The sequence below is a fragment of the Anopheles arabiensis genome, chromosome 3 (genome assembly GCF_016920715.1).
Source record: "Anopheles arabiensis isolate DONGOLA chromosome 3, AaraD3, whole genome shotgun sequence".
Classification (NCBI taxonomy): Eukaryota; Metazoa; Arthropoda; class Insecta; order Diptera; family Culicidae; genus Anopheles; species Anopheles arabiensis.
Window position 1 is genome coordinate 41154837 of NC_053518.1, and position 13382 is coordinate 41168218.

The 13382-nt window shown below is 43.8% G+C and overlaps 1 protein-coding gene across 10 annotated transcripts in view; it reads right to left on the reverse strand.

Annotated features, from left to right (window-relative positions):
* The window catches only part of LOC120899903 (aryl hydrocarbon receptor nuclear translocator homolog), a 196182-nt gene that overhangs the window by 126609 nt on the left and 56191 nt on the right, over positions 1–13382 (reverse strand). For 2 of the 10 annotated variants that reach the window (XM_040306245.1, XM_040306246.1), the window contains one exon: positions 8852–8921. The exons of the other annotated variants lie outside the window; for them this stretch is intronic. In XM_040306245.1, the coding sequence (XP_040162179.1) occupies positions 8852–8856 (5 nt within the window). In that variant the 5' untranslated portion in view covers positions 8857–8921. The remainder of the gene's footprint in view (positions 1–8851; positions 8922–13382) is intronic. 10 annotated transcript variants of the gene reach the window in all.

Here is a 13382-nt window from a genome sequence, read left to right on the forward strand (position 1 = left end):
ATCAATCGCTCACATCAAACATAGCGTCTGTGCCACTGCCAGCACCACCACACCACAGAGTACAACGGGGAGTTTGCCACTGCCACCCGCACACCACCGTCGCGGTTTTTTTTGTAGTAAAGCGTAATGAAAATGTAGCCACTTTTAAGCCGGCACAAAAAGTGCACTTGCTTATGCATGTCACATATTGGCAATAAAAAAAAGTTTTGTTTTTCCCTCTTCCTATACTTTTATTTCCATTTGTTGCTCAGAGGATGGTGATTTCTCTCTATGCCCTGTGTTCCCGTGCGCGCCGCACATCCAGTGGCGAGTTCAAGCTCCCTGTTTCCCCGTGAGTGTGGTCCCCATGTCTAAATCACGCATTTCTCGGTCGATTCTCGGCGCTGGTTGTGAAGGCATTTTACAATTTGGTATTTGAAATTCAAATGATTCAAGAAATAAAACGCCTAGGAAAATCCGTTGCCCTTTCCAGCGACCAATGAATACTGTACGCATACACACATATACACACACATACACACATACACAAGGTGCGCAGAGAAAGGTGTGTATCTATCCTTCGATTTGTGACATTTGGTCCTTAGATGGAGATGGTTGCAGGTACTGGGGCCGAGTGTTGGTCCCATTTTGAATCAACACCGTGAATCAAGGGGCCGTATTTACATCAAAATTCTGTCCCCCCTGACAAACAAGGGACTTGTCCGGGCCGAACGTCAGTCCTCGGCTAATACGGTGTCTATTGTGCGAACGCACATGTCTGACCAATTTTATTGGAGCACACCCTTCTAGCGTTACGAACAACTGAACCGTTGAGCGTTTGGAAAGAGCATCGATCGATTTATTTACAAACACGTCTGCGCGATTTCGAACACCCGCTTGATGACATAATTGATGTACCCGTTTGGTTCTGTCTGTCCGGTTCGAAGGACCGCTGCTTGGATTCGAGAAATGTTATTCTCACTACAAGCAGACCTCGGTTGATTTGATTTTTGCAGAAATAATTTAAACAAACAAATGTTCTAGAAATATGCCATGTAACGGAACTTTCAATGAAATATGCTAATTTTCTACGGATAGTCTGTAAATTATTGAACAGAAAACGCATCCGCCCTATCCGCAGGTCCATCAAAGATGACACTCCGAAAAAACATGCCAGGGAGTCCCCAGTCGCTTACATTACCACACCCCCGGGCCCCAGTAACATGCGGCCAGCAACGGTATGTGTGCCGGAGCTAAAACTGATTTTTTTTGTTGCTCTTTGCGTGGAAAAGAAGAGAAGAGCCATCCGGCGCGTCGCGCCACACAAAATCAGGATCGTGAAGCGTTACTTGCGTTACCTTTCCGTCGGATGGAATTAGTATTCCGACTCGGTACGAGCTTTCGGGTGCCCATTTGGATGAATCATGGTTATTCATGAGTTTCCGAGCATTGATGGTTTTCGGTACGGTACACACACACACACACATACACACATACAAAGCGTCGCGTAATTTCCCTACCAAAGAAAGGGGGTGAACACATAGTAGGACACACAGCTGTAGACAGAGAGAAAAAGAGCGAGAACATGGAACAGGTGAGTACACAGGAGGGGCTCTCCCATCAGCCATCAGTAACCACCGCCCGGGCAACATATTGAAGTGTAGTTCAAATCGTACCGAACAAACCCCGGCCATTGGAGCTCCACCGAGCGAGTACCGCTAAATGTGAGCCAGGGCGCACATTACCCTCGACCCTCGACTGACTCTAGCGGCACCTTTCCACCGAGCTGTGAAGGAGTGAAGCCACAACAGCAGCACGCCAATAAAAATGCGTCGATGATTAGTCACGACTGTTAATTTTCATAGCAAAGCCCGAAACCGAAACTGAATCCTCCTACCATTGCATACGTCCCACCCCAAGCAAGCGTGGGATCGCCCAGTACATGGATGATTTGGTGTACCGTCCCATACTGCACGTTGTAGGTAGCCCAGTCATTAAAAAGCAGTACTTTCCGATGCGGCAAGCATTTCGGATACACGCTGTGGAGTCAATTTTAAGAGGCCTAATCTAAAAATAGTTGGTAAGCAATAAAAACAAACAGACGGAACTTCTAATACACACCGCGTGACATTGTGTCCCATATTCATCCAGTCAAATCCATCGCTGGAGACCGTACAAGGATGGGGTTTCCTGGAGGAATGGATGGTGTCATTTTTTCCGGCGTTTCTACCGAACTATTCTCTGATGCCACCACTGTGCTCAATTTTATGTCCAGAGAGAAAGGCTATAAACATTTCAAATCGACTCGTACCTATTTGCCGCGGCCATGACAGGACACACACACACTGTGCATGAGTTGCCGAGCAATGGCTGCAGCAGATAAATGAGGTTTATTGCTAAACCCTGTCTCCTGTAAAACGTCGGGTTGATTGCGGTCGATAATTTGATTTGCATGTTATATTGTGGCTCATCAAATTTAGAACTCACCTCACCCGTGTGCGCTATGGCTCTCCGTTCCTCTTCGAACAACCTGTTCCTCCTCATTTCAACGCGCTCAATGTGAAATGAACACACCAACACACACGTGGAATGGGCCAAACTAACAGCCAATGCAATTTTGATATCGCGATTGTGCCCGCTAGCACTAATCGCCGGACTCAACCATATGTCACCTGTCCTTTCTGTTGAACTACCCATGCGTCCCCCAGGTGGGACTGAATTGGAAGGCTAAATAAAACAAAAAAAAAATGGTACAAAATGCTCCAAAAGTGTTAGTGCTGGTTCGGCGAGCGAATTAGAGCACTTTTTTTCTCCTTTTCATCCTCTCCGGCTCGTCCCGGGCATTTTGGCGCCGAAAGTACCGGAGGTGTGATGGGGCCGTAAATACACAGGAGTAAATACGCGTATCCACCGCCGCACGCCAGCAGTAACACGGTGGGGAAGCAAAGGGACAGTAGCAACGTTACCTCACCTAATTTGCATATAATAATTATTCCAAATTGAAATATTTACATAGAAATCCAATAATTGAATATCCTGCCTCATTTACATATTCACCCGTGCGCTGGGCGGGATAGCGCTATATGTGCACGTGTACGTGTCTATGTGCATGTGCGTTATTCAATACATACTCACTCGCAGAACACGGAACGGGCGACTGCACACACAGCGCCACACACACACACACACACAAAACGCACAATGTATGCAAGTGCATCGTTGCAGCGGGTGCAGTTCAGATAGATAGAGCATTAGCATGCTTCACAAGTTAACATTACGCCAAATAATGCTTGCCACCCATGTTAAGCAATATCCATGTGCATGTGTGCTTGTGTATGTTTTTTATAAGCATTTATTTCGTATCCTTTCAGAGACAATAACACAGTATCATCTTTACAGTGTTCCGTGTTATCGCTACGATCCCCATTGAAATATTCCAAATTTTCCATTTCATTTACTTTTACTGTCCGTAATGCTTCGGAGATTATTATAAGTATAAGCCCTCCGTTCGCGGTGGTGTGTCATTTTAACGGGACTGCGAAAACCGGGAGAGCCTGGTGAATGTCGTACGTACATGCGTTCACCCGCGGTCGATGCGGTCCTTGATGGAAACGAAAAGTGGTAATCATAAGTGGCGTCGATGAGACGATCAAGTGAGAGTGATCGCTGCTGCCTCGAGTCACCCGATTTGCGTGCCTTATTATTGTTATTAAAGTTTTATTGGTGCTTCTGTGCCACTGATCACTTTCGAAGGAGCGCAACAGTGCGGTGCAGTTTTCGCCAACACAGGCAGCGATGAGTTGCACAAAGTTTAGAGCAAATAATAATTATAAAACTCAAAACCAAACTCACGCATGCAAATCTTTAAATAGCAACAAATTAAAAAAAAAAAAACAAAACAATATAATTTGTTTTATCTTCCAATTTCACAACACATCAGTAGGCACTTCGTTCGCACTGTAAACAGACCTGGGTGAGGCGGGCAACAGGGCAACCCGCCAAAACTAATTGCGGACAAGTGGTGCGCAAGCATACGTTTACATGCACCACAAATACGGGTGTCGTTCCCGTTACGTGACATCAATCTTGCGCACCGGTCAAACAGTTGCCGTGGCTGTTTGCCGTTCTAGACTGTGTCCACAGCACAATCCGCTGTACCTCTGCTGTATGTATTGGAGCCAATGGTTTACATACAATAGTAATCAACATAATCATCCCTTATTATTTTAGGCACTTGCACAACAATCCATCCCGCCACCGTCCGGACCTCCCATCGAAACTGCTACCGAATAAATGCTACCGTGAACCCCGGCGCCTGTATTGCGGCGGACTGTGTTTGTGTACGTCGCACGAGCGCCTCCCTCTGACCAGTCAGTTTAGTGCACGTTATGACGTACTGTGTGTGTGTACTACAGCACGGCTGGGGAAAATATCCTTCCATTGCCCGCGGGACATTTTACATCCGAAATAATGACATGATGTTTCAATTCCCGCGTGTCACATACGGAGCGGCGTGTGAGCGAGAGAATGTGTGGCAGTAGTAAAGGGGAAAAAGCGAAAGGAAAAAGGTTGGAGTAGCAAATTGCATCCCTTTTGCAACGATGCAACGACAACCACAGTACACAAGTGCAGTAGTACCCACACACATAGACACATGCATGGAATACTAACGGGTTTTCGAAAAAGGACATTTAATGCTACACCTCCTCAAATCATTTCCACCCGCAAAAGAGTGGGTACGAGCCGAATTTGCAATCCCGATGTGTCTGTGTGCCATTACAACCTCAAAATGAAGGGATTTCCCCGTGGAACGTTTCATAAAAAATACCCACGAGCACACGCCCTTTTCGGTGCACAATCTCGCTTCCGTAGCATTAAAATTACAATAACTTGTGATTGGGTAAATTAAATTCTCGCATCTTCATCAGGCCTTTCCGTTTTCAGCCGCCTCCCGTTCTACAGCGCATCCTCTGCCACCCCTTCCGAGCTATGGCTTTCGCATACATGGTCCTAAGGGGGGTTGAGGGGATCCCGACAACAAAAAAAGATTTAATTTTGGACCATAAATTTCGTTGCATTGTTTGCGTATTGATGCACCTCATCAGTGCGTGTTATAGCGCGGGGGTTTGTTTCCATTTTCTCTCGCGCAGAACGCATCGAACTCCCATAAGACACACGCACACACCCACATACACGAACACATTTGCATTTTCAGCCGCCGGGCAGCATGCAGCAATCGACGCACCGTATTGTGCGCGATGATGGCGGACACCGGGTGCAATTGATGCTGGCCACCACGATGCATTGTTGGGTGCCATTGGAAGGCCCATGCACATAAAGTAAGGATGAAATATAAGGAGGGAACGAGATGGTTTGGGAAGATCGAATGCAAACTGCACATGCACAAACGTGCGTGCATTCATTTCCGCAGAAAAAACGAACTTCAAGTTTGTCAAACGTGTACTATTGCATCGTCCAATCGCTTGTTTGGAGTTTGTCACCGAGTTGAATGACATTTTTCGGGGTATTTAATCGAATGTATCACAGTTGAAAATAGCACTGTTTAAAATCAATCGTTTAGGTACAAAAGTAAATTTTCACCTAATTTCAAAACTTGTTAAACATTACACCAACGCACGAGCTTTGTGTATCCAAGGCCTACAACCACCTTTTACTCCCACTTTTCAGCAAGGTCGTCGCAAGATACAAGACCAAGGATGGCACCTGAATGCACCCATCATTCGCTGTATCCATACACATACGCAAAAGGTAAGCCGAACCCAGACCCAGCAGGAGCTCCTTGCAAAACTCGCCGGCGATTAGCCAGCTTCGTGCCGGGCGCAATAAACTATCCCGGCATCGAACGGCACAGAAGAGAACCGATGAAACACAGCCCCAAACCACCGGGGCCAGGTCCCAGCGGGAAGAATGTGGATATGCACAGCACAGCAAAACACGAAAATATCGCACAAAAAACAATGCACACGATATGATGGTTGTGTCTGTCTCGTGCTGTGTTGAGCATGGTTTTTCGGGATCATCTGTTGACCGATCGACATGCATTCCAATATTTCGATCGTGTTTTGCGAAACAAAAAAGGGAAAGAAGGAGCAACACAACACGTACACCAACATATTTCAGATGCGGTGGTGACTCAATTCGACAACGCCACAAATTTTGCAACAGCAGCAACAACATGAAAAAGGAACATTGATTTCTGGTTTTTTGCAAGTTGCACAAGAAAGGAGTTTAGAATTGTCTATACAAGGAATGCGCGTGGAAGGGAAAATAATATGCAAAACTTCACTGTGTGTTGGCGCCATTTATCGACGCTGTTTGCAATCGATGCTGCATCGCGATAGGAATGTGATAGGTTGTTAATCGATTCGTCGAAGTAATCTGACTACTTGCCAGGCTTCTGGGCATTGGTGCTGTGCTCATTGGGGAGGCGTTGGAGAGAAATTATTCAAATTATGTTGCATTCCTGCTTGCGGTGTGGGCTAACATTGTGGTGGTAGGTAAGGCAAAACATGTCCGAAACAAACGTATAAAATATGATGATTATAAGGATACGAGAGATTATATCGATTTAAAATTATAACATTAGTGAATCAAGTGATGAGCAACGCAAGTAACATTTTAGTACATCACCACGGTTTATGTTTAATACTATTTAATGGCAAAGTGTTAAGGATATTTGTTCACTAAACAAGCCATCTTCACTGCTCAAGCCATTTCTTTTATCTACATTAGCTATAAAGTTGGTATATGGAACTCATTATTTCCATCAAGATCTCTCCATTCCATTAAATCACCTCTCATAAAACTTCAGGACAAAAGTGCACTTAAAATTAATGATGACTACAAATATGTCCTACCTTGCGAGATCTCAATCTCTTATCATTCTTGCCTGAATGTCTTGTCCTCTAAGTAGTGAATTTGGACATTTTGTTCAACAAGCTCTCCCAAACACCCTATCATATAGATGTCATCTTGAGAATTGAAATAGAGGACCACAACACCTTTGTACCTTTTTACTGAAAGCAAACAACGATGTTCCCAAAATTGTCACTGCCCCCACCTGTCCCAGCTAACCACGTCTTTTCGACGCACCGTACTACAGTCATTTCACTTAAGATGTCGTACGATTCCCGCCATGATGAGTGGGATTAATTATTTGCCAGCACCATTATGAGCGCAGGATAATGAAACTGTTTCACCCCCTTGCAAGTTGCAGAACGACGTTCTCAATGTTTATCCTTTCAATTTAAAATCAAGCCACAGTAAGAAGCGCTTCCCGCGCCGTGTACCTTCCCCTCCGTGTGCTGGATCATTGCCTATACGTCATGGAAGATTCTCACACTTCCTTCTTTGCTTAATTGTCGCCGCGGCAAAGACGGGGCAACACACCGAAGACACCGATCTGACGTGCTTGGTAGTGAAACTCGGGCGCACACGCACACAAACCCCGCCATCGAGTACCGGTGCACTATTTCTGGTCCGTGAACATTTTGAATATTAAATGGCTTCATTTGCGAGCCTCGCCAAATTTGCCTCATATGCATACATAATTACTCTTCATTGCCTCCCTCTCTCGTTCTCTCTTTGTCTGTCGGTTAGCAGTAGTGCACAAGCGTACTAGGGGATGTGTTCTGTATTGGAGGACGGAACTGGCACATCATCCCTTTGCATCAACCGTTGCCGACGTTTTATGTTACGCAAATGAACCAACAAATTTCCTCGCAGCTGCCACTAAATACTTCCTCTTCAACCATTCCTGCTCGTCTGTACTCAATGGTACAAGATAGCATTTTGCTAAAGCACACAGAACCAGAATAAGAACATTGTGCGAGTGGATTGAGCTTCAGCAAGAAATGGAATTAATTCTCACAAGAACAGTAACAACACTTCCAAGAATGCACCAGAACTCACACACGCTCTTCCTCTTGGTAGATGATAATTATTGATTCAGTTAGTAAAATAAATAACACCCTTAAGCGTTTTGTTGCACGGGAATCTAGCAATCATTGGTGGCTGGCGTAGTAAGAGCACCTTCAGGGGAGCCTGCTGGTGACAAAAATGATGATATGCACCTTCCCGAATAAAAGAATGTACGCATTAAACGCTGGTTATAAAATTAGCCACACATCAGTATGGGGCAGTGCCCCAAGGGTGATAAGCTTACGGCGCAATGCTGCGAGCAGCAGCTGCAGCTTATTTATTCAATGTCCATTATAAGACGATACATTACCCCCTTAGCGAGTATCGGTTACGGACACGGGCTGGAAAGCACACGAGAGAAACAAACAAAAAAAGAAGCCAAGAAACCAAGTTAATCGACCCACAGTCAACAGTTAGCGCTGCCCCCAAACGTGTGTCTAATAAAGTTCAACGGGCAAACGTGTTTTAGTGTTTGCAACATTGTAAGTGAGATAATTTTATCCCACCCAGTACGTACACAAAACACACGCCACAACACGGCCTCACCTGCAACTTGCCTGAATAAAGTTATTTTTGGACACTGCTTGGGAAAAGAAAATTGTCCGAAAATTATGCCTCCCGTCGAGCCGAAAGAGGAAAAGGACAAGACACAACTTTTTGCATTAATTATTCAGCCAATTCCTGGTTGAAGGTAAATTCTCTAGTGAGTTGTTATTAATAGAGCGTTAGTTCAGAATAGAGGGCTTAAAAATAACCACCAAAGAATTGCTTCCACAGGCTCTGTTGTCCGTTTATTGAGAGAGGAGCCCAATCTATTTTGGAACTCATCCGTTCTTAAGCTGTAAGTTTGAGTCAAAACAATTCTAAATATATTCTACGATGTGCTACGGCAAACCAGGATAATAAATCATAATGAAAAAACAAAACATACCACATTGTTGCTCCGTGTTTTTGCTTTTTTTTGTGTTACTCAAGCCTGGGATAAATTTGGCTAAACGTACCTGAAATCAAAAATATAAAATAATTATTTATAACAAGTTATAACCAATCGTTTACATATGTATATACAGTAAATCAATTTCGAAAGAAAACTAAACCACATCTTTCATCGTAAACAGTGGGAAAACAATTATCGGCTTTGGAACATCCACCTCGCGCCACACTGTTACCAATGTACAAAGCGTTTGTTTCTAGCGCGACCAACTACCTTGAAAGAGGAAACACTTTCCTCCTACAGGACACGCAATCTGGCTTGGCAGGTCTTACTCCATAAGGAGTGTGCTGCTGCTACTACGCTTCCGCGTGTAATAATTGACCACTTGTTGTAAAAGCAAACTCCTAGGGCGTCCCTCTTCCTTCGTCGTTGTGTGCTGGGGACTCTCGGCTCGCGAACTTAGGCCTCTATACAATGCATACGCTACGAGTGAAAACAACCCAGCCAAGCATTCCCCAATAGTGGGAGACGGTGGGACGTATTGCGTATGAAGGCCTTTTTGACATGGAACTGTTTTACTTGCGAAAAGCCTAGGGCTTAACCATGTTTCGGACGTCTCCAATGCTCTCTCCTAGCCATTCATGCGTCCGTGTAATGGAAGCTTAAATGCGTTCACAGTGTACCGAACTACTCACATCCCGAGACGCTAGCCAGAAACGAACCACATCAGTGTGTGTGTGTGTATATGTGCCTGACTAGCGTCAATTGATATGCAAATGCTTAGTTCCGTAATTTATGTACTCGTAAGCCAGTGCCCGGGCCACAGCCGACAGCAGTTCGGTAGGGGCGACCAGTGCAGTGTTTCGCCATCCCTGGACCATTCAACACGCAACAGGACCATCGAGAGGAACCCGAATACCCGTAAAAAGGATTTAAAAACTACGCTCGTTTGTAATCGTCACCCTGTGTTACCTTAGGGTACCTTTTTTTCTAGCCTATGGTCTATTGAAAACCTTTCTTAGAGAAATGTGTGCATGAGTGTTTTTTTTGGTTCTCCTGCACCACCGTCCTCCTGCATGTGAGCGTGTCATTCCGTGTGTGACTGCGCATTAATGAGCAATAGGCTTGGGTCGGGAGGCTGTGGTTCGGGCGTACATTAAACGGCAAAAGATGGAATATCTATTCAAAGTGCAGGCAGGCCTACACACGGGTTGTGCGCAACCCGAGCAGATGGAATCGCTGATTTATTATCGGCGTTCGATCGTTGCATGCCAGCATAAAATGCGATCTGATACGCCAGATAGAGCAGGCAAGCGACACAAACGGGGAGAATGTAAAAATTGTATTACAAAACTCAATTCACATACGGGTCTGATCAGGCCTTTTTTAATAAATAATTGTGTACATAATCCTAAGCAACAAAAAAAATGTCTAAAATAACCTAACCATAATAAAACACAACTACTTTTCGCATTACACGTGTCATGCTTCCGACGGACTCAACGGAAGAAAATCACACTAGCTAATGGGAGAATTAAGGGCGCAAAGTGAAAGAACGGAAAACGGGTCGAACGGGGAGCGCGGGTAAACCGGGCGCCCCCAACACACTAACACACACACACACACATGCACGGTGAAGTTTTGGCGCGAATTTCGCATGGAAAATGCAGAAACTGTTTTGCGCCTGTGTTGAGCGTGAGCCGGTGGGCGGGGCTTAATGCAACATGGGAGTACAACTTTTCTCACTCTCCCTCTCCATTTGTGTGAGCGGGGTTTTTTTTTTATTTATTTCGCCGCACAATGGGCACGCCCCGTTCGAACGATCGAGTAAAAAAGTGGCATTTTACTTTATGATGAAGTGTCTTTGTAATTGAAATTATTTATTGTTTTTATTTGAGCAAGACTTACAAAAAATATAATCACAATATCATATTGCATGATTTTATTTTTTTTATATATTTTAACGCGTAAACGAATATTCAATATTGAAATTTTCGATCAAAAACAATAATTTAAGATTTAGAAAATTAGACTAAAATATGTTGTAAGAGAAAATCTTTTTCTGGATGTTATCAAAACGTTTGTTTTAATTTTTTTTACGAAATAAACAACAAACACTACGAAAAACTATGAAGTGCAGTTTCTTGTTCAATTTTCATTTGATTTTATTTTCAGACGTGTCGCTAGCTCTATATGAGTAAATATTAATTACGTGTACATGTTATGTAACATTTTTACCATGTTGTTTCAAATTTAAATACTGGATGTTCCCAAGATACACTTTAAATGCAAATTTCTACGGAAGGAGAAAATAGCGATTTGCAGCCAAAATAGAGTAGATTTTCGTGTATTGTTGCTTGAAGTCAGTGATTTTATTAATATTAATATTACACAATATTAATTATTTTATATGATTCTGACTGAATAGAATTTTTTTAACGTTTTTGAATTACTGTTCAAAATTAAACAGACAGGTAATTTCATTTCACAGTTTCTGTAGAAAATAAGTAAAATTTGCTCGAAACCTAAATTTGGCAAATGTCAAAAGAGAGACGATTTTGCATCTGCATTGGTTGAAAATCGACTAAGTAAAATGGGCAAAAAGGATATAGCTTATAATAGTAAGTTATGATCAATCCTAATACACATAACATGTTAAGCATGCATAATTCTTTGGCACATGTTAATCATCAGTTTATAATATTTAAAATGCAAATTCCATATAAATATAGGGTATATATAAAACACAAAAAAAAAAAGAAATTGAGCCGCAATAAGGGAAAAATTAAATCCAACCACTACACCTTTATGACTGCCAAATCCAATTCTGATTACATGCGTCCTACCGCAGCACATAAGAAAAATGTTTGTTTTCAACACAATAAAACAATTTTCGATGCTGCCAACTCCGGCTGAACTTTGGCCGTGTGCAAGATACGAGATGCGTCTTCTGTGAACTGAGACACCGCAACAGGCCGGTGCAAGGGTCAAATTTAAAAGCATGACTGACCGACCCTGAATTTTCAAGATGGGAAAAATACAATTGTACGGTTACTGTACAGAGGTGCGCCATGTCGTGAATTGTCATTTCGTAAATTAAATTTTGATATATTGCAAAAATTATTAAAACTGCACCGGGCGAAACGAGCAAACGGCGAGGATGATTTCCTACATGTCCGGGGCTCAAGTCAGCGCATTTATATCTTCCCACAGCATTACGGGTGGCTCGGTGGCGAAGTGGACAAGAATCGTGAGAAGCACGTTAACGATAACATTCCACCTCCCACCCGCTCACTATCCCAAAAGCAAAAGATTCACTTCGTTTGCCCGTGAAATCACTTCAATCGTTGGTAATCCTTACGCAGGCTCCAAAGTACGCTTGTTTTTATACGCCCCAGCAGTATCGAAACCAAATGAATCAATTGATGCTTTTCGATGCCAATAAGAGATGAATGGTCGTTGCGAAGGGACACGAGAGGGCATAAAACATGTTCCTTGTCTCACTCTCGCTCTCTCTCTCTTTCAATCCTCAGCACTACAGTTTGATACCGGTTGTCGGTATAGCATGATGCACAAGAAAAAAATATATATATACTACGAGAATTTGCACGCGTGCAGCAGCACATTGCGCATTCGGTATCCCTCTGTGGTGGTGATGGTGATACGCGCGTCATACGTCTCGTTGTTTCTTTTTCTCCGATGCTCCTCACCGGCTTCAAAAGGATCACGATCGACAACACGGGGAAAATAAGAGAAAAAGAGAGACAGAGACAGAGAGAGAGAGTGGTGGACACCGGAGAAAAGCGAAGCGAAATATCCCGGTTGGGGGTTAGTTGATAGTGAAATCACTGGCGCATGTTTCACCGGGACCATTCTTTGTAATCCGTTTCTCGCGCTGTTTTGTGGAGCTCCCTAATTTGGGAGATACAACCGGGGGACGCTGAAACGCGCGATCGCAGAACCAGACGGAGAGACAGACGGTGAGATTAACCAAAAGGAAAGGCGTAATGTGGCTCTAGATAGGGATGGCAAGGCGTAGGGTGGCAAGGTAAGATAACATAACATTAAATTTAATTTATTACAGATTTAAGAGACCGACCAGCGGGATGAGCAAGAGATGCACCATACACACAGACACAGCAGGATAACAATGCAAAACTCGGGCACTTTTAAAACGCTTGTGAGTCTCTGTGTATCGAATGCAAAACACCCCCTTGGAACCGCTCCTGCTTCCACCACCACTTCTGTTGTCGGCCATGATGAAGATGCAACTGTAGATGCTGGCGGAGCACACTCTGGAGGGTTTGCTCTCCATAAATAACGCTAGACGCGATTAAGCGTTTACCCCCTTCTTCGGGGGGCATATATAGAGACGTTTCTTACGCATCATCACATCGCTGGTGTCGATGATCTATTAGTGCGTTTAATGCTGCATGATGAATGCAACCGTGGCGAAAATAAATAAATTATTCATCGCACTTCAACAAGGACACGGCCCAACGGTGGTGGAGGAAAATCGGCCGGAGTT